This window comes from Cotesia typhae, unplaced genomic scaffold (assembly GCF_013202065.1).
Source record: "Cotesia typhae breed Kobodo isofemale line unplaced genomic scaffold, CoteBio_Ctyphae contig_20, whole genome shotgun sequence".
Lineage (NCBI taxonomy): Eukaryota > Metazoa > Arthropoda > Insecta > Hymenoptera > Braconidae > Cotesia > Cotesia typhae.
In genome coordinates this window covers 2,368,500-2,389,293 of record NW_027423725.1, presented here as the reverse complement: position 1 = coordinate 2,389,293, position 20,794 = coordinate 2,368,500, and the positions used below count along the sequence as shown (strand labels likewise).

General features: G+C 29.4%; 1 protein-coding gene across 2 annotated transcripts in view; it reads right to left on the bottom strand.

Annotated features, from left to right (window-relative positions):
• Mdy (diacylglycerol O-acyltransferase) overlaps positions 1 to 20,794 on the bottom strand; it is a 155,194-nt gene that overhangs the window by 15,288 nt on the left and 119,112 nt on the right. For both annotated transcript variants that reach the window (XM_074259539.1, XM_074259538.1), the window contains 3 exons: positions 18,099 to 18,276; positions 16,201 to 16,309; positions 9,201 to 9,245 (listed from right to left, as the gene is read on the bottom strand). In XM_074259539.1, coding sequence (XP_074115640.1) covers positions 9,201 to 9,245; positions 16,201 to 16,309; positions 18,099 to 18,276 — 332 coding nt within the window. The remainder of the gene's footprint in view (positions 1 to 9,200; positions 9,246 to 16,200; positions 16,310 to 18,098; positions 18,277 to 20,794) is intronic.

The following is a 20,794-nucleotide window of genomic DNA, read 5'->3' as shown; positions in this document are numbered from 1 at the left end:
TATGAAATTTTTTTTTGCTTTCAATCAACTTAGTAACGTTAAGAATGAAAAATATACTAAAAACATGAAAAATTACATTTTTTTCAACAGAAGCTTTATTGATTTAAAAAAAATAGATATTTATGTCATAAGGTCGTGAGGTGGCGGTTTTCTGTCAGCGATGATATTTCGATATGAGCTTTTAAGGTTTGTGGCGGGAAGGTCCGAAACGGGCGTAATTTTAACGGCCGTTAATTTACTCTCGTTTTCGAACATTCGCGTCACAATCATTAAAGCGAATGTCGAAAAAAAGTCGTTGTCAAAATCGCCACTTAACGGCCGAATGACATACAATATTTTTTGTTATTATCGCTCCATAAGTTTAACTTTTGAGGGATAGGAGGCAAATAATGGCATATTTAAATTTTATGAAGTTTCACAAGGGCAACAAAACTTAATTTTATATTAATTATCTTTTTATTCATATTTATTTATGGCGTGATTGTTATTTTATTAACATTAGGTTCGCTTCATAATAAACTGTCAGTAGAGAAATACTTAGCGCCACTCAATAGTAACTGTTTGAAATTGACTCACAATCTTCGGTCGGTCCACTAGAATGTGACTTTTTTTTTACAATCTCTCTCAATTTCGTCTGGGTGTACTCGAAAAGTTCGTAAAAAAGAGGAAGGAGTAAAACTTCACGGTCTAGGCCGTAAAAAAAAGTCGGTATGGTAGAGTCTATAGAAAAGAGTTCCTTACGGACGCCATCCAGCGCTCAAAAGTTGAACTTTTGAAGCGAGTATAACAAAAAAATTCTTCAAGTTAAAAGAGCGCATAGAAAAAAATTATATTTCATTTTCATAACTTTTTACTTAAAAAATTAAACGTTTCAAACTTCTATATATATCGGAAAACTTTTTAATTAAAAAAAAAAAAAAAAAAAAAAAAAAAAATTATTTGCATAATATCGTCCACATTTTATAACACAAAATTTAGATAAATCATTTTTAATTTTACGATCGAATCATTACTACAATTATTATTTTATCTTTAAAGATTCAAAAAACTAATTATATGAATATTAGGGTGTGCCCAAATTCAATTTCCATGAAGAACCTTTTAAAATTAGAATTTTGAGTTTCACTTTTAGCAGGAATTATGTTTGGGCATTTTCTAAGATATTTTGGGGTGAAACGATTTATTTGATTTTCATAGAATTTTTTAACAGGAGTTTAGTTTGGGTATTTCCGTTGAAATTTCAAATTTTGGCCGAATGTGCCCAACTAAATCTTCTGTTAAAAATTCTATGAAAATCATATAAATCGTCTCATCCTAAAATATCTTGGGAAATGCCTAAACACAGCTCCTGCTAAAAGCGGAACTCAAAATTCCAAATTTAAAAGGTCCTTCACGGAAATTGAATTTTGGCACATCCTAATGAATATTTATATATATCTTGTCACGTATACTGGCTTATTACTCTGTGGCTAATATAATTATTATTAATTTTTAAATAAATTGTTTCATTGTCTTTTTTTTTATCTATAGCAATATTTCTTTCTATAACCTTTCTTTTCTAATTCTGCCAATTTATGAGTATAAGGATTTGAGTATAGGGTTATTATGAGTTTTGTGGTGGCGCTAAAACTCGGTTTAAGTGTATGACTTAAATTATAACCATTTTTAAGTTGATTCCAAAAAAATATTTTGTTGTAATAACAAGCAGATAATGTTATAATATCAAAATTATTGTTGTATCATTTTTCTCTGTAATCCTGTTTTCAATTATTCAAATGAAATTATTTTTACCAACGTGAAACTCAAAAATTTATGTTCAACAATACGCTTAACGAATAGGTCATGTTTAATTTAGTATCATAAAACTACAATCAATGCAATTTACATTTAAATTTAATATGAAAATGGACTCTAGTAACCAAATATATCAAACACACCGCGATCTCCCTTCATAAAAAGCTGGCTTTCAAAGTAAATCGGGTATCCATGCACTACAAACATTACATTAATAATATTACCGCGGTAGGTAAATATTTGATGACATGTAATTCTGAAACCACTACACCTGCCATTATAGAGATATATCATACATTTCCATTAAATATTTTAATATGTTTATAGAGTATATACAATATACTTAATTTGAATTATCATTTTTTTTCAACTATCGATCGCTCTGTTCTGGACAATAAAAAAAAAATTTTGTTTTATTTTATTTTGTTAATCGATAGTTGATGACTAATGATCTGTTATGTACACGGAAATTAGTACCGGAAAAAATGTACCCAAGGAAAGTCATTATGATTCATAAATGATTAAAAATTTAAGGATTATTTTATTTTTATATTAGAATGATGACGGTAAAAGAGGAATTAATTTTGCCTGGTCAGTTGATAAAAATACTTCATAGGATAAAGTTATGGAATGTTTGTCCCGAGTGTTCGAAATTGTGAAAACTGTGATTAAAGTGATAAGAAATTTGATGATTCTAAAAAGACGCAACCAGAATAAGAATTGATGGGTACTGCTGCTCAATTCGTAGAGGAGCATTTTTGGATTGGAAATCAGTCGTAAGAATTATTATTTTAATTACAGGTAAAAATATTTTCATTGTGTTTTATTCCTTGAAATGTGTCAACAATCGTACATTTTATTTGGTTTGAGAATTTTTTGTTTGGATTCAAGACAATAAGCTTCTTCAAAATTATTTTCTTGGTTCGAGAATTTTACTCTTGATTCAAGTTCATTTTTTTTTTCAGTGCAGCATAGTAAAAATGACTATGTTGTGTTTGGTAACGCGACATAATTCGAAGACAATTGATCCGTGCCAATAGATTCTCGAATTTTTATCCAAGAACAATTTACCCTTACACGGAAAAAAAAAATATTGTTACTAAAGCTATCTATTAGATAGCTACTCGTAGATTCTTACTGTAGCAATGTGTATTTCTACAAGAGCACTACTATAGGGCTACTGGAGCGATCTGTTAGTTGGCTAGAATCGCTAACCAACATTTTTTTTACAGCGCCCTCTTACAAGACAAAACGATTTAAATATTTTATATTTTATATTTAACAACAAAAAATTTTACTATTCTATCGATTCAATCTTTTATTGATTATTATTGAAAAATTATACGGATAAATAAAAAAGAATAAGTAATTAAAAATTATAAAATAGATTGCATATTAAATTAACAAGTTTTTAATAATACTTATTTATTTTTCATGGACCATTTAAAAGAAATTGTCACAGAAATTTAAGAATTTTCAAAGTTTTATATATTTTTTGGTGATGGTCAGTTTTTTAAGAAATTTTTGGAGGAGTTTTAAATAATTTGTTGGATCTATAAATTTGCGCCACCACATTTTTCATTAAATTATTCGGATTTGATCCTGTCATCGCACTAATTATTTTCAACTTTATTTAAAAACTACCCAAACTATTAATATTTCTATTGAAAAAAACAAAAACTTAATAAGCCAAAGTTTTTTTTAATCATTATCCATAACTCTCGACCTTCGCATATGAATTATAGGTTGCTAGTAAATAATTATATTAATTTTGGAAGTTATAAAATATGTCAACAAACAAGACTGCGCGCAGAATCTGAGACTTCAACGAGGCATTTACCCCTTATAGCAATCCCGTATGGCTCTCTCAGCGCACCGGTTTAGCTATTTTAGCCAACTACTGTATTCCTGCCAGAGCGATCTACTCGATGGCTCTAGTAACTCTCTAACAGTTGGTTGAGAGGGGATAGCTATTATAGCATTACAATATTGCTCTGAGAGGGATATTTTTTTTCCGTGTACTACAATTGATCCGTGTCACAATTGATCCCAAGCTTATATGTGTTGATCTACTATCGAATAAATACACACAAAATCCATGATAAAAGAGCACCACACGGTAACAAGCTTATGCGTTGGTCTTTAGATCAAATGTCATTCGGATAAAACATCATAAAGATCAAATATTGTGGATCTATTGTCACGGATCAATTATTTTAGGGTTATTGGTAACCGTTTATATTGTGTTTATATTAAATAGAAACTGGCCTTAATTACTGATTGACATAAAAATTTGTAGAGTTATCTTGTAAACATAAGTATTTCTCAATTTGCCCTTATGAGCCGCAGGTTTCTTGTATCTCATTACTTCTACAATTACAACTACCAAAAACCTTTTTTTCCAGATTCTATAATGTAACAAAAAAGAACATAATCACTCAGAAACAAAATGAAATTTGAAGTGAAAATAAACTCTTTTGAGAATGAATTAGGATTGCTCGTCCAATGCTTGAAGCTAAACGGACTATGGCCGTACAAAAACAAGTACAACAACCTAAAATTCTCATTATGTATAATCGTCGCAATTACGGGCGTGTTTCATGGATTGTACATAATCTTCAACCAAAAGAGCAGTCACAACCGTATCCTGTCGATGTTTCAAGCAACACTCTACTTTCACACATTTATGCAGCGCGTTGTATTTAAATGGAACCAAAGTAACTTCCAAACAGTGTTCAATTACATGGACCGTGATTGGAAGGAATCAAACCATCTAAAGTCCAACGATTTGAATATCATGTTTAATTACGTCAAAAAATCTAGACATGTGGTTAAGATTATATTCATGACCTTTTTCACGGCCGGTTTTGGTAAGAAATTATCGATGTTTTCTTATCAATGATAGTTTTTGTCATTGAGACACAGAAAGAAATTTTCTTTTGATTTATAAAACGTTCCGTAATTTTTTGGTTTAATTGCATTTCTTTGAATATTTATTCACAAATACAATGCAAAAAAACATAGAAAATTACTATTTATTTTTGCTGTAGTATAAAAAACAATAAACGTGAAGTGCAGGAAAATAAAATGTTTTTACTAGAACTACTAAAAAATTAACTAGACTCTCCAGTAAATCATCTACCGATTTTTCGACAGATTTTTCCGATTACCCGACAGAACTTATTACCCGCGGGTACCTTAATTTGTAATAAGTGTCCCGTCGTATTCAAAACTAGAAAAATTACAGTTCGAAATAACATTTCTCTAAATTCAAACTTTGAATATGTATTTTCAGAGCTTTCAATGTAAATATTACATTCTCCAATGTAATTCTTATAAAATCTATAATACTGACAATCTGAAACTGTAATTTTTCCCGTTTTCATCACGAAGCGCCACGTTACATTATATACTATAATTTTTTTTTTTCCGTGCATGTTTTAAAAGCAACAATTTTTTAGGATGGGGAGTGAATTTATTAATCGAAGTGTTCGTCCACAAAAAACGGGATTTACTAATATTCGAAACGTGGAACGCAGTGACATGGGACGTTACTTCAAGCACTAAGTTATTGAGGTTGTTGTTCCAATTATTGGCTACCTTCAATGGTTTGTTTGGCGCGGCGACTATTGATAGCTGCATTGTGCTCTTGATATTGCACTGCTGCGGACAGCTAGAAATTTTGTGTGAGAAAATTAAAAAATTCCACGGTCTCCTTCGACATAATTTGATTAACAGGAACAAGGATTGCAGTAATACTGTCAGAATCATCAATAATTGCTCGTGCTTGCAGTGCATTGTTGAGAAACACAATTATTTAATTCAGTGAGTTTTTTCTTAAGAAAATTTTATTAATTTCATTAGTTTTATAACTAATGTCAAATTAATTTTGTCCAATAGTTTTGTAAAGGTACTGGATGAAAGTATTCATGGATTGATGCTTCTTCAATTGATACCAGGAACAATATCCTTTTGTACAAATGGCTACGGACTTATAAAAGTAAGTTTGACCTTTTTTTTATTTATTTTTTTTTTTTTATTCAAATCAATCATTTATTTTTCAATAGCATTTCTTAAACTATGCACGATTTTTAAATTAATTAAATTTAAAAAAACATAGTTTTACATTTCGTACCGTTAATATCATGATATTTCAATTGTTTACATTATCCTATTCAATTTATAAGAAGCACAAATTTTAGATGTTTTCTCAAGTGCAATAAGAAAATTAATAAAATTTTCAGTATCCATTCCTTTGACGAGATATTTTTTTAATGTCTTAAGAAAATATAAAAAAATAATATTAAACGGAAAAATTAAAAATTTTAAAAATTGCAGTCTAAGAAAGTGAAGAGTCTAAAAAAAATGACTCGTCCTCGTAAACATGGTTAACTTTTTATAGTTAATCAAAATTAAAATAAAATTTAGATTCCTAGTCAATGAAAATATCATTATTATCCAAGCTAGGAACAAGTCGAAAAAAAATTTTAAATGTTTGAAAATCAAGTTTTTTTTTCTGATATTCAGAAATTTTCAAAAATAATAAAAATTTTTAATTACTGTAAAAATTTAGCTTAGATGATAAATAAAGGTATATAAAAGACTCACACTAACTTTCATGTCATTTAACATCTGAAATTCTAATTTTTCTATCAATTTGAAAAAATCTAAGAAATATCAATTAATACTTTTTGTAACAGAATAGCCGTAGAATTCTAAAACTGAAATTTTATGTTAGTTCAATCCTCAATCATAAAATTTTAATGAATTATAAATCAAATGATTTTGTTTGGTTTTAGAGCTATACTAATGGCGATATTTCGTCAATGATTTATCACATCATTTACATATTGGCAATAATGCCTATTTTTTTGACTCTGTGCTCGGTGTCTGATGATTTATTACAAAAGGTAATGTAATAACAATTGCTTTAGTTAAATCGATTTGAGTTGAGTTGGTTTATCAGCGAATTGAGTATTTTAAAAATTATTCTTAATATATTTAAATATGAATTTGTTTGTTTTTAGAACGAAAATATTAAACACATGTTATACAACCTGGAATGGTACAATTATAATAGCAGAACAAAAAAATTGTGGATAATGATGATTAATCATGCGAACAAATCGATTAAAATCACTGGAGGAGGGTTTTTTGTCATTTCACTTAAATGTTATAAGAATGTAAGTGACTTAATAGATATACAAAAGAAACAATGGTATGTATTTAACTTCGAATGTCTTTGTTTTAGTGGTTCATAAATGGTGTGGAGTATTTATCTGTCCTAGCAGCAATAATGACAAGAAATTAAGCAGATTTTGATAATATTATTACAAATATGAAAACACAGAAATTTAAATCATTTAAAAAAATTATGGTTTCAAATGATTTTTATTGATACTGTACACCATAAATGAGATGACAAAAAAAGTTTTAATTTATAATTATTTGTTATTTTTAACACATATTTTAGTTGTGGTCGATAAAAAACAACCGAATTGAAGTAATCTTTAGAGTAATACAAATATAGATTTTAGCGATAATCTGAATAAAAAGTTGTGAAATTTATCCAGTTCTTTCGCAAGAGAATCCTGAGGAATTCATATTCTGACACACATAAATTCCAGAGAATTTCAACATAAAATCATATAAAATGATCATCGTTAGAAAATTAATAAAGTAATACTATGGACTCCCGAAATCATGATATGTTGAATAACTCATTACAGACTTCTCAAGATTTCTCGGAATATTCCGGAGGAATACCGTCGGAAAGTCTACGGAATTTTTTTAAAATTCTTGCGGAGACTAGAGGTTAGACTAGCAGAGTTCCGCGGAATTTACTCCGTGATTCCTCCGGAATTTTGAAAAGTCTGTCAGACGAAATTGAGAGAAATTGTAAAAAAAAGGTCACATTCTAGTGTACCGACCAATGATTGTGAGTAAATTTTAAACAGTTACTATTGAGTGGCGCTAAGTATTTCTCTACTGACAGTTTATTATGAAGCGAACCTAATGTTAATAAAATAACAATCACGCCATAAATAAATATGAATAAAAAGATAATTAATATAAAATTAAGTTTTGTTGCCCTTGTGAAACTTCATAAAATTTAAATATGCCATTATTTGCCTCCTATCCCTCAAAAGTTAAACTTATGGAGCGATAATAACAAAAAATATTGTATGTCATTCGGCCGTTAAGTGGCGATTTTGACAACGACTTTTTTTCGACATTCGCTTTAATGATTGTGACGCGAATGTTCGAAAACGAGCGTAAATTTCCGTTCTCGGCTACGCCTTGGATGTTAAAATTACGCCCGTTTCGAATCTTCCCGCCACAAACCTTAAGCTCATATCGAAATATCATCGCTGACAGAAAACCGCCACTTCACGGCCTTATGACATAAGTATCTATTTTTTTTTTAAATCGATAAAGCTTCTGTTGAAAAAAATGTAATTTTTCATGTTTTTAGTATATTTTTCATTCTTTACGTTACTAAGTTGATTGAAAGCAAAAAAAAAATTTCATACGCTTTTGAGCATTAGTAACATGGTATAAATTATTCATTATATTATAACCAATGTTTTCTTTTCATAAAACATATGATTTGCAATTCTTCGACGCTTACATAATAATTTGCTGACACGACTTGTCATAAATTTATCAAACAAAAATTTTATATTAGTAGATGATGTAAAGATCATGTATTCAGTTAATTGTTAATTGAATTTAAATATCCAAAATTTGACCTGAAGTGATCGTCAAGTTTTTGAAATTTTTGAATTTTCGATCTATGCAATATATTAGCAAAAACATATCTCGCGGATTTGCTTACATCACGAAATAGTAATATATTATGTAAGGTAATTTATTTTGATTACCAAAAATTGATAAGCCATTTTTTATAGTTAATGTACCGAGCACTGCAGTTTATATTAAAATTCATTCAAACTATCAAACACAACATGACCGAATCACAGAATAATTGATACACTAATAATATTATAAGTGCATCGGTAATAAGCAATATTCCGGTAAACAAATACATAAATGTAGAAATCACCAGGCGAGTAATTTGCATACCAAATAATAAATTAATATTAGTCGCTTCTACAGATTCGCTGCCAATCAAATCGAATTAGTTCAGTGTATTGAACTACACGAACAATAGACGTACGCATCTATTGTTAGCGCGAGCTCATTATTTACCAACTATTAGTATTCCCGGCGTAGTATTGTTTCGATACTTTTTGCTCCTGTCTATCGAAAAAGTAACATTCTTTCGTTAATTACTAAATTATGTACCAATAGTTATAAACTATTAAAGTATAGACTGATAGTTATATATGGTTGATAAATTATGAGTATAGGATTATTGATTTATTAAACTATTTAAAACTCACCGCTAGTTTCAGAAGTCTTTCGGCAGCTTTTGCTACATCCATTTTCTGCGAAAAAAAAAAAAGTACAAAATTTCATTAATATAAAATTGTGAGTGAAGAAAATTGTTTAAAAGAATTGATTGTCTTGATTCAAAAATTTATTTAAGTTAATTCCAAATCATCGAAATTAATTCATTCTTGGATTAAGAGAATATCATCTCTACGAAATACAATTACATTTAATATCAGAAAATAAATTTTTTTTTAAATAATATTAATTTTTTTTTCTCCAAAAATTTTATATTCTTGGTTCAAGATAAAAGTTTGTTTTTTTTTCATTTACAGTACCAAAAAAAAAAAAAATTAAAAAGAAAAATAAATTTCTTATTTGGACTTATTTTGAGATGAATTTCGAAATTCTGAAAAAATTTTGTAATTCTGGCATTTCTATATTACTTGACCAATTAAGCTTATCTTCAAAATTGACTTCGGTATCGATCTGTAGAATAAGTATGCTGAGCTTGGTGAAGATCCTTTGTTAATTGGCGACGCTATCGTCGTGACAAGTCGCGTTATATACATACATATATAAACTTTTGAACCATATGTATTTTCTGGCTCAGCTCGTCGAGTTAATTCGGAATAAAGCAAAATTTTTTAAAAATTCCGTTATGAGGACCAATGCAATAGTTAGATTTCTATAAAATCTACTAAAAAGCTTAAAAATAAAAACAAATTTTTTATTTGAACTCATCGTGAAAATTATTTGAGACTTATTTCCAATGGGATAGAAAATAACAGAAATCCAAGAATTATTGGTATTTTTTAAACAAATCAGTAATATTTTGCTCTAACGTTACCGCAGGTCTTAATCCTCGAAAGAGAAATTGTTGGGTGAAACATAAGTTATCTTGATTGTAAATAGTTAAGTACTTCGTTGAATTCATAAAATTCTTGAATGCCAAACTCTACCTCCTTATCCTCGAGTATTATTTTCTTGATTCGCAGATGAATTTCTTAAGTCAATTCGAACTAAATATCTCGAAGCAAGAGTAGAATTTTGAAGTGTATATTTTTGTTAAATCAAATAGTTTTTTTTTTTTTCCGTACAATCGTCTTTCAAAGGCAAAATTTAAAAGTTATTCAAAAGTAATGGAGCCAGACCGCTCCTTAAAAAAATCCTAAAATTCTATGCCCGCTAACGGACCGAATTGAACAATTCTGCTGACGTTTGCATTCTTAAAAATTGTAGTAAAGAGTAAGATCATTTAAGCCCAATTCAATTATCTACAACATTGCGCCAACTTCCGCAGATGGTCTTCTTAGGCACGAGCCACGAGCCACGAGTAGAGCCCTAAAAATAATTTCATAGTTTCCACTACAATATGCTTTTTATGACTCTGATAAGAATGAGATAAACCGACAGCAAAAAAATAAATTTATAGTTAGTATCAGAGTGATGAATAATTGGAATTAAAACTGGTAATATATTTTTCTTTTAGTAAAGAAACTTTATTAGTGCATTCAGGGATTATCGAATTGAAAATCATCAGGAAGCGCATGTGAATTTCTTGAATTAATTTGAAATGAATATATCTTTGAATAAGAATGAAATTTTGAAGAGAATATTTCTTCTAATAAATTAAACAGTTTTTTTTAGTGTATTATATTTTAAAAAATAATAATTTATTTCTAGTAACTGCTTTTAAAGGTCAACACGATTTCACAAACTTCCGAGTACATATTCTGGAAAATACTACACATGTAAAAAGAGAAACTGTAATAGAGCGGAATAGAGTTATTCCTTAGGCAAAACATGCCATGAGCAGAAAATTAAACTTAGTAATTGGATGCAATGTACTTTTGAACTTAAAATTCATGATATGAAGATTTTGTCGTTAGTACTACATTTCACTTTATTTATTCAGTACATTTGTATCTATATCTATACTGAAGATAAATTCAGAACATATCAGAATTACAAGATGAACTTTCTTCCCAACAAGAAATAGATTTGTTCTTAAAAAAGTTTCAATTGTGTTAAAAAGTTTCTTCGGTAAATTCAATTTTTAGTTTCACTTCACTTTTTCGTGTGAAATGTTTTATAAAAGAAGTTAAAATAATATCAGACACTTTTGTCAAATTTTAATTCCAAATTAAGTCATTATTATTTTTTTAATGTAACACCCCGAGTCAGAAAAATGAACTGAAAAAGGCTTGAATGAATTTTTTCAATTCGGGGCGTTGTTCAAATGGACAAAATGATGAATTGATAACGAAAGGATTATCTCGTCTGGATCTTTTAATTATTTAAGAGCTTTTAATCTTAATTTAAGTTTTGCTTTTTATAAATTCATTTATCTCCATACACACAGGCTGTATGACTGTTTCGCGAGAGCACTACTACAAACAGCACGATGAGAAATATCCCTGTGAATTCCGCAGTCAAAAGCACAACGCCATCCATGAAATATCTCGAGCTTTTACTTAAACTCGACAAAATTTCATCTCAAAGTACTTTGTCAAGCGAAGAAATACACGGCAGTATTTATGTAAAAATAGTCTAAGGAAAAAATAGGGATATACTCTTATAAACAGAATTTGATATTTCTTAATTTTTTAAATATCGAAAAAATTTGAAAAATTCTAAATTGAATGTCTCGAATGCTCACTCTAATTTATTATTAATATTAGTCATGTTAATAGTGGAAGAACATAAAGAACACTGAAAATTTCTTGAATGAAGTTAAAATTTTTTGAACGAAGTTAAATTTTTTTAAGCCAAGAAAATTTCTTCTTGCTCCAAAATAACTTCAGTCTTCCTTGTAATTTTCTTAGATCAAGAATTTTTTTTTCTGTGTGTGAGTCAAGTGGTTGTTCGAGAGGAGTTCTGTGACACGGCGGACGAAGGTTTTTCCCGCGCATGAGATTTCTCCGGGTAACCGAGACAAGACATACAAATCTCCGAGGGATCGTCGAACAACAAAAATAGAGGTAGAAAAGTTGAGTCAGTACAGTAGAATCCCTCTATATTAGACCTTTGTCTATGTTTTTCTCTATATTTGACGATCCTATCTCCCACAACGAGTTTTTGTCCGACCAATCAAAAAAACCTCAGCGGCGGGAATATTTAAATTTATATCGTAAGATTTAGTGAAGTGAAGGCGGAGTAGATAATTGTTATTTGATTTAATGCTTTTTTGATTGAAAGTCACTTTATACCGATTTTATTCATATTGCCAATAAAGAAAACCTGCAGATTACATATTTCTTTTATTAAATAAAAATGAAAAAAATTTTTTTCAAATGTGATTTTCTTGGAATAACTATTAAACAGTTTCACTTATCAATTCCAAAAAATAATTGGTTTTTTGTATTCAAAAACCACGTCGATTGCCGCCAAGCCTATCAAAATCGGTTGATTCGTTCGTGAGTTATCGTTGTCAAAAGAAAACCGAAAAAAATTTTTTTTCGGAATCACTCTTTCGATCAATTCAAGTTAGTTAATGCAGATAAGACATGTATCGTTATAACAGAATTTTATTAACAGGTTCATGTATGAGAATAATAATTTACACAAAAATTTATTTGTTACCACAAAAATGAGTTAATAAATCGCGAAAAAAAACTCATCTATCGCACTTAGACAGTGCATCATGTATTTATTATTCAAATTTTTATTGCTCGAAAAATAACAATAATGACAAACAAGACAGTAAATTAACTTTTATACGACAAGATTAACAAAAAGATACTTTATACAATGTACAAAAGTGGAAAATAAGAGAGAAAGAGCGAGGCGAAACAGGTAACTCTGCAAGAACTATGTACTCTCGGTAGAGATAAAAATAAATAAAATTAAAAGTCACTCAGCGCCTTGACTTATTGCTTTACAAAACATTTTGTATCATAAAACGAGCTCGGACGCTGAATATAATAAAATAAAAAATAAAAAGTACCGGAGATTTTATCAACTCTAGAATTATTTAAGAGGAACAAAAAATAAAATGGAACTAAGCTGCATTGATTTCTTTGTTTCTTACGTTTAGATACTTATTTTTTCCCTTGATGATAATGGACTGCTATTAAAGTATTTAATTATTAATAAAAGAATGGAGTTCGAAAAGGTTTTTAATCCCTATTTACCGAATGGCTTACCCAAGTTCGATCGGTATTGAAAGTTTGAGATTTAAAAAAGGCTCATGGAACTTATAGAAAGACTGACGGTGTAATTTAAAATTTACGGCACCGGTAGATAATAAGGCCTGTCTACTTTGAGAGATATTTGTGATAAAATGAAAAATATCTCATTTAATCAATGAGTTTTCATGTAAATTATTATTCAAGAACATTTCTTTTAAAATTTCAACAACAGATGGTAACTTTTATTCTGAAAAAAAAAAAAAAAAAAAAAAAATGTAGTTAAACGTTGTCAAAAATCGTATAATTAGATCTTATCAGTTTGCAAATTTTATTTTTCTTAGAATCTTATTTTTATCCAATTTCCTAAATTGATGAATTTTTTTTTTTTATTACTCAGTGGTTGCTTTTCTTTTTTTACAATTGTAATTTTTAAAATGACTAGATATTTATTCTATATATTTTTACCTCTGTAAATATGTATTGTACTATGTTATATGTTACATTCTGTCATCTTATGATGTAAGAGTACATATATCTCTTTCTGTAAACGTTATTATTAAATAAATGAATAATTAGGCGTTTAATTGCTGTTATAGGCTAATTGTAAACAAATTATTATCATTATATAGCTTGCATTGTAATTTAAACGCTCTTAGTATTCACGAGTTAGTTTGGGTATTTCCGCTGAAATTTCAAATTTTGGCCGGAAGTGCCCAATTAAATCTTCTGTTAAAAATTCTATGAAAATCAAATAAATCGTCTCACCCCAAAATATCTTAGAAAATGCCCAAACACAGCTCCTGCCAAAAGCGAAACTCAAAATTCTAATTTTAAAAGGTTCTTCATGAAAATGAATTTTAGCACATCCTAAAATAGATGATACACGATTGTAATGCAACTTAAATGATAATATTTGATCATTGATAAGTGGATATTCCTCAGAAAGTCCATCATATCTGAAAATTTCACCGCGTTCGATAATCACAATTCTAAACCAAGCAATTAGTTAATAATCAGAACCATAATAATGATGAGACCACATACTCGTAGTCATGAAGCCGTGGAACCTGACGTCTTCCCCAGCAGGTAGTTCGATTAGCGCATTTCAAAGTTTCAGATTTGCTATGAAACTTTAGGATTAATTGTGTGGTTCGAACTTCTCGTTTCTCAGTAACTAAACACATTAACATCAACGTGTAGAGTATAGACTCACACACATCAACGTCCACACAGGAAGGCTTTGACGAAGACGATGTATTCCGACAGGGTGACATAATAGTGCGGCTAGACGTGCGGAACTAAGGGAACTACCGTATACACACATACGTGTATGCATCGATAGAGATGTTTGAAGATAGTTCAGTTTGTGCTCATTCGACAGACTGTCAACCACAGATAGGTTCTGCCGTGTTTGAAAATACGAATACTGGATTTAGTGCTAAAGTACGGCGCTTTGTGCCCAACTAAAAGGGTTATAGTGGGGACATATTGGTGTCGGTAACAGAGAGCTTATGGAGGTTGATGAGAACATAAGCAGATATGTTAGAAGTTGATGCAGAAAGGAATAGAGAACAGAGTGCTTTTGCTTTTGGTTGAAGAACAGCAAAGATGACGTCTCTCCAGGAACTTTTGCGTCTACGATTAACTACTTTTGGTGTACTGATGCAAGGCAGTGCACTGGAGGAAGCTATATAACACTTGACTTACTTGACATTCATACCAACCGACTAACTGTCTGTACTGCAAGCTTAACTGTCTCGTGTGAGTTATGGAGTTTTGTGTTAATGTATGCATGTATTTATGCTGTATGAACTCTCTGAGTTAGTTTCGTTTCAAGATATACCAGAGTAAACTTATAATTGTTGTACGCTGAACGAATCCGTTTTCAGATTTTACAATGTAGTGAACTTGATTGCTTACGAAAGCTCTGATATTTCTTCAAAGCTCTTAGAGTAGAGCAAAAAAGATTACATTTTTCTTCTATTGCACGCTTGCTAGAATAACTCTATCTGAGATAAAATGGTTTGACCTAATTATAGATTACGTGCGTTTGTGTTAGCCTATTATCGAGCATAAAATCTGCACACAAATTAAAAATGTCTGCGACAAAATACTTTTCCTTATAAAATTGAAAAATACCTAATTTTTTTATTGTTTTATCGTATTTTTAGTAGATTTTATAGAAGTCTAACTATTGCATTTGTCCTGATGTCGCAACTTTTGAAAAATTTTGATATTTTCTGACCCAGTTCATCAAGCTGGTTCAGAAAATACCATTAGTTCAAAAGTTTATATATGTATGTATTTATATACGACATAACGCGGCTTATCCGGACGATAGCGTCTCTAATTCATAATCGATCGTTTCCAAACTCAACATGCTGAATCTTTAGGCGAATACCAAAGCCAAGTTCAAAGATGAGCTTAATCAGTCAAGTAGTTCAGAAATTAGAAGGTTTCAAAATTTTCAAAATCATAAAAATTCATATTTTGGCAGATTTTTTCGCGGATAACTTTTGAATATAGAATTTATCGAATTTTTGTAAAGTGCATGTTAAAGACCATTAAACAAACTTTAATTTTCACGTCAATTTATTCTCCTAAATTGAAAATAACCTATTCGTCTGTAGGTTTTGAATGAAATTTTACTTTTGCATTATTTTTTTCGATCAGTTTTTCCAGTATAACTCATAAAAATCTATCTATAGTTTTATCCCCATTCTCAATGCATTTTTTTTTATTTATAGTGAAATCTACTTCCATTTCGGCTGCCGAATAGTCTTTTTTTAATATTTTGACGATACATGATAACCTTGGTTTTTGTTTTTTATATTTTTTTTGACATATTTAACACATAAGAATTAATTGTTGCACTCACCGTGAAAGGTTCCAGCGAATTTTTCACCGAAGGTATCATCCATTGTTGACAAAGTGACATCACTACTTGACACCCGACGAACACCTCAAAAATTCTTTTCATTAGAAACCTAAAAAAAAAATATGTTTTAGATAAGTTATAGAAAATAATATTTTTGTTATACTCACTCCAAAAATTCAACTTTTGGATGGCGTCCGTAAAGGGACTCTTTTTTAGAGACCCTACCATACCGTCTTTTTTTCACGGCCTAGGCCGTAAAGTTTTACCCCCTCTTTTTTTACGAACTTTTCGAGTACACCCAGACGAAATTGAGAGAGATTGTAAAAAAAAAAGTCACATTCTAGTGTACTGACCAATGATTTTGAGCAAATTTTAAACAGTTACTATTGAGTGGCGCTAAGTATTTCTCTGTTGGCAGTTTATGATGAAGTGGACCTAATGTTAATAAAATAACAACCACGCCATAAATAAATATCAATAAAAAGATAATTAATATAAAATTAAGTTTTGTTGCCCTTGTGAAACTTGATAAAATTTAAATATGCCATTATTTGCCTCCTATCGCTCAAAAGTTAAACTTATGGAGCGATAATAACAAAAAATATTGTATGTCATTCGGCCGTTAAGTGGCGATTTTGACAACGACTTTTTTTGGATATTCGCTTTAATGATTGTGACGCGAATGTTTGAAAACGAGCGTAAATTTCCGTTCTCGGATACGCCTTGGATGTTAAAATTACGCCCGTTTCGAATCTTCCCGCCACAAACCTTAAGCTCATATCGAAATCTCGTCGCTGTCAGAAAACCGCCACTTCACGGCCTTATGACATAAGGTAAATCTAGAAAAAGTTTTTTCAACCAAAAAAAGCTTACTAAGAGAAAAGTTTTCATTTCTTCAACTATGAAATGAAATTATTCAAAATTTTCAATAAATTAATTTCTTATTACAACATTGCTAATTTTTTTTAAAAGAAATTTTTTTCTCAATGTAGATTAAACGAATTGTATTTATTTATTCAAACAATAAAGAAAAATTAATTATTATCAAATAAAAATTGTGAAAATCGTACAAAGAAAAAGGCGTCTCTTTACATTGTCGTGAAGTGAAAACCACATAATATAGCTCAGAAAGGTTAAAAACAAAGCGTAAAAACTCTAACTCGTATACATCACTTAGATCTATCGACGTTGTTGCCTCCTTTTTACGTCCCACAACAATAGTTTTCACTTCACTATTTCAGTAACTGAAATCTAATTCAACGAGTGCCTTCTGCTACTACTATAGTTATTCTTTTTTTGTTCTTTATTTTCTCCATCAACTCCTCTGCTTTTTTTAATGCAACCCCCTTAGTTGGTATGGGTGTTATACGTTTTATTTTTAACTCATTTTCGCTTTACTTTTCACTTGTTTTATACATCCTTTTACCTTTTTTATTGTTTAAGCTCATGAGCAACAGAAGAGCAAGAACAAGAACAAGAACAAGAATAAGAATAAGAATAAGGAGGCTTCAGGAATGAGGAAAGTAAAGTTTAACGATAGAAAAGACTTGTAGATGAGCAAGAAACGAGAGATAGCAACTTGAAGCTCATTAAAGAAGCAAAAACTTATTTGAGAAAAAAAAATTATGATGAAGTTAAAAAAACAATTTTTTTTTTTTTTTTTTTTTTTTTACGTATTGAATAGTGAAATTGAATGAGATCAGAAAAAATAAATTTTTAAAGAAAAATCTTGTTACAGAGTAGAATTCATAAAGATATAAGTTTCCTTAGAAAGTTTCCATCGATTTAATGAATCAATATTAACAAAGTGGAGAATTATTGAAAGTTTTTATGGTAATTGATAGTTTTCATTATTCGATTCTGCGGAATTTTATTATTTTATGATGTTACGTAAATACCTTTTCCGGATTCTCTCCGTGCGGGGAAAATTCAATTCATAGCAGAGTGTTGGAGCGAGGATGTAATAAAATAAATCACGTAGATTAAGATTATCTGGATATTGCACTAATGTTGTTTTAATGTTATGGCTGTCGTGAACAGAATCATCGTTCTCGTCATTTTGGTCCCCTAGAACCGCTGAAACAGAAATTATTGACCAAGTTAGATTAATGGGTAGAATTATTATTATTATCATTGTTATTTTTATGAGAACAGTCCAGCAAGGTATGGAAGTCAGCAAATGCTTAAAGTACTTATTTTACAACAAAAATTTTATTTAACTATCAGAAAAAAGTATCTAAAGAGTTTATATAAATAGCCGCAAAGGATTAATTGTTAGATAAGGTAAAAGCCCCAATTATTGACACTGTAAGAGACAAAATTATGATTTCATTTTTTTTAAGCAATCAAATATCAAAATCGTTGAATTTTGTTTGTGGTAATGTCTCAAGTAATGTTTTTACTAATCAATTTCTTTTTTTAAAATAATAATCAGTGATATTTACTAATTAATTTTAAATAATTAAATAGATTATCCGGATACACCAATTATTGACAGGTTAAAAAACTGATTGATCTAATTATTGACATACCTTAGCCCCAATTATTGACACCCATACTGCGCAAGCGTCGAATCATCTGATTATTCTTATTTATCGAAACTTATTAATAAGTAATCAATATTATTAAAGTTTATTAATAATAATTTCCATAAATGATTAATTACTATTAAAAATATAATAATTAATTTAAAAATCATTTATTGAATCAGAAGAGTTCAAACTCTTACAGTAAATTTTTTCGGTTAAAGTAAAAAAAAAGGCGTCATAGCGCTGTCAATATGAGATTCAACTTAAAAATTATGAACTAGTTATTGACACCCATTATTTAAATATTATAAAGCATACAATTAATTTCGATTATTCAATTTCATAAATTTTTCATATATTCTTAATTAAAAAAAAAAAAGATCATATAATTAGATGAAGAAATTAATTTAAACTCGGCATTTAACAAAAAAGGCTTTTCTAACCAAAGTTGTTCAAGAAAATAGACGCTTGTAAGCTATTTTGATGAACTGGTGCTAACTTTATTTTTTTTTAATAATTAATATTTAATATTTTGAAGTGACAGTAATTTTTTTCAATTTTTTAATTAATTAGAATTTAATAAAAATTTATATGGTAGTTATTATTGTTACAGATGATTAAATATATTTAAAAATAATTTAGAGTGTCAATATTTAGACCCCTGTCAATAATTGGGGCTTTTACCTTACACTCATAAAAATGTTTTTGATAAAATAACAAAATACGAGGTAATTGAAAAATAAGGTACCCACGGGTAATGCCTAAGTGATAAAAATGCTATGATACGAATATTTGTTGAAATACCATTAATGTGTTAAAATAAAATTGATAATTTTTTTCAAATCTATTGTTTTGAATTGTTTTATTGAAAAGTTTAATTATTTATTTAAGATCGTTTCTTTGGGGATGTTTTACTCGAGAATATTCTGTCCAGGATATTCCAGAAGTAGTCTAAAATTTTAAAAAATTTTTCCTGGAAAATTTCACATTTTTGTTAATACTTTGTTTAGAAGATGCTACGCACCTTAAATTGAAAAGATGCATAAATATCGTAAACATCATGTCTACAACGAATTTCCCCCGTAAAATTGATTATTAACATAATTTAATTGAATTTTTTTGTCAATAAATCTGAAATAAAAAGTTCCCTCTACTATCCTATCCTCATAATAATAAAATATTAATATATTTAAATAAAAATGTAAAGTAAATTCAGGGAATTTAAAATATAAAGTAAACCGACAAAAAATCACAAATTGATTAAAAGTAGTGTGGGTACTAATAGAATTTCTGCAATTATCCAAATCCGATAATCCCAATCTGGAATTCAAATTAGGACAAGATTCGGTTCGAACGTAATACTTGAAATATATGCAAATTTTAAAGGTCGAAATCTTTCGATCAAATTTTGTGAAAAATAAAAAACTTTTTTATCGCAAGTTACCACTTTTCCATTCATCTGCATACCTTTTTACATATACATACACATATATACAGTATGAACAGTATTTTGTCATCTTTATATCCTGCATCTTTGGTTTTATCTCTTACGCCTTAGCGTTCCGTACCCTAAAAAAAATATCCTTGAACTGAACGATAAGATACCAGGGGATTACGGCAACAACGCGCCAAAGATCTCCGACCTCTCAATCCCTTTCTTTTGATTTTTTTATGATTTTATTTGCTCCTTTTTTTCTTCGTCTCTTTTCGCCTTCCGACTTGGACGTTTTGCCGTCATCATCTGATCCCCCGTTGCCTAAACTGGCTTCTCACTCTCTCACCCTGCTCCTTCTCCTGATTCGAGCTTTCAACGCCTTCTCGTGCCAACAACGTAACGAGCGCGAAGCATTTGCCCCAAATGAAATTCCCGACATTTTTCTTTATTGCTTGTACTTCAAGATGATCCTTGTTTTATCAACAGAGACTGTTTCTCTTGATAATAAGAAATAAAAAAAATATGTAGGTACATAAAAAGAAAAAATTTAGTTATTTAACATCTTCCGGTAGTATGATTTGACTTTTTTCCGATTCTGATTAGAAGCTATCGGAACATCAGAGCGATTTTC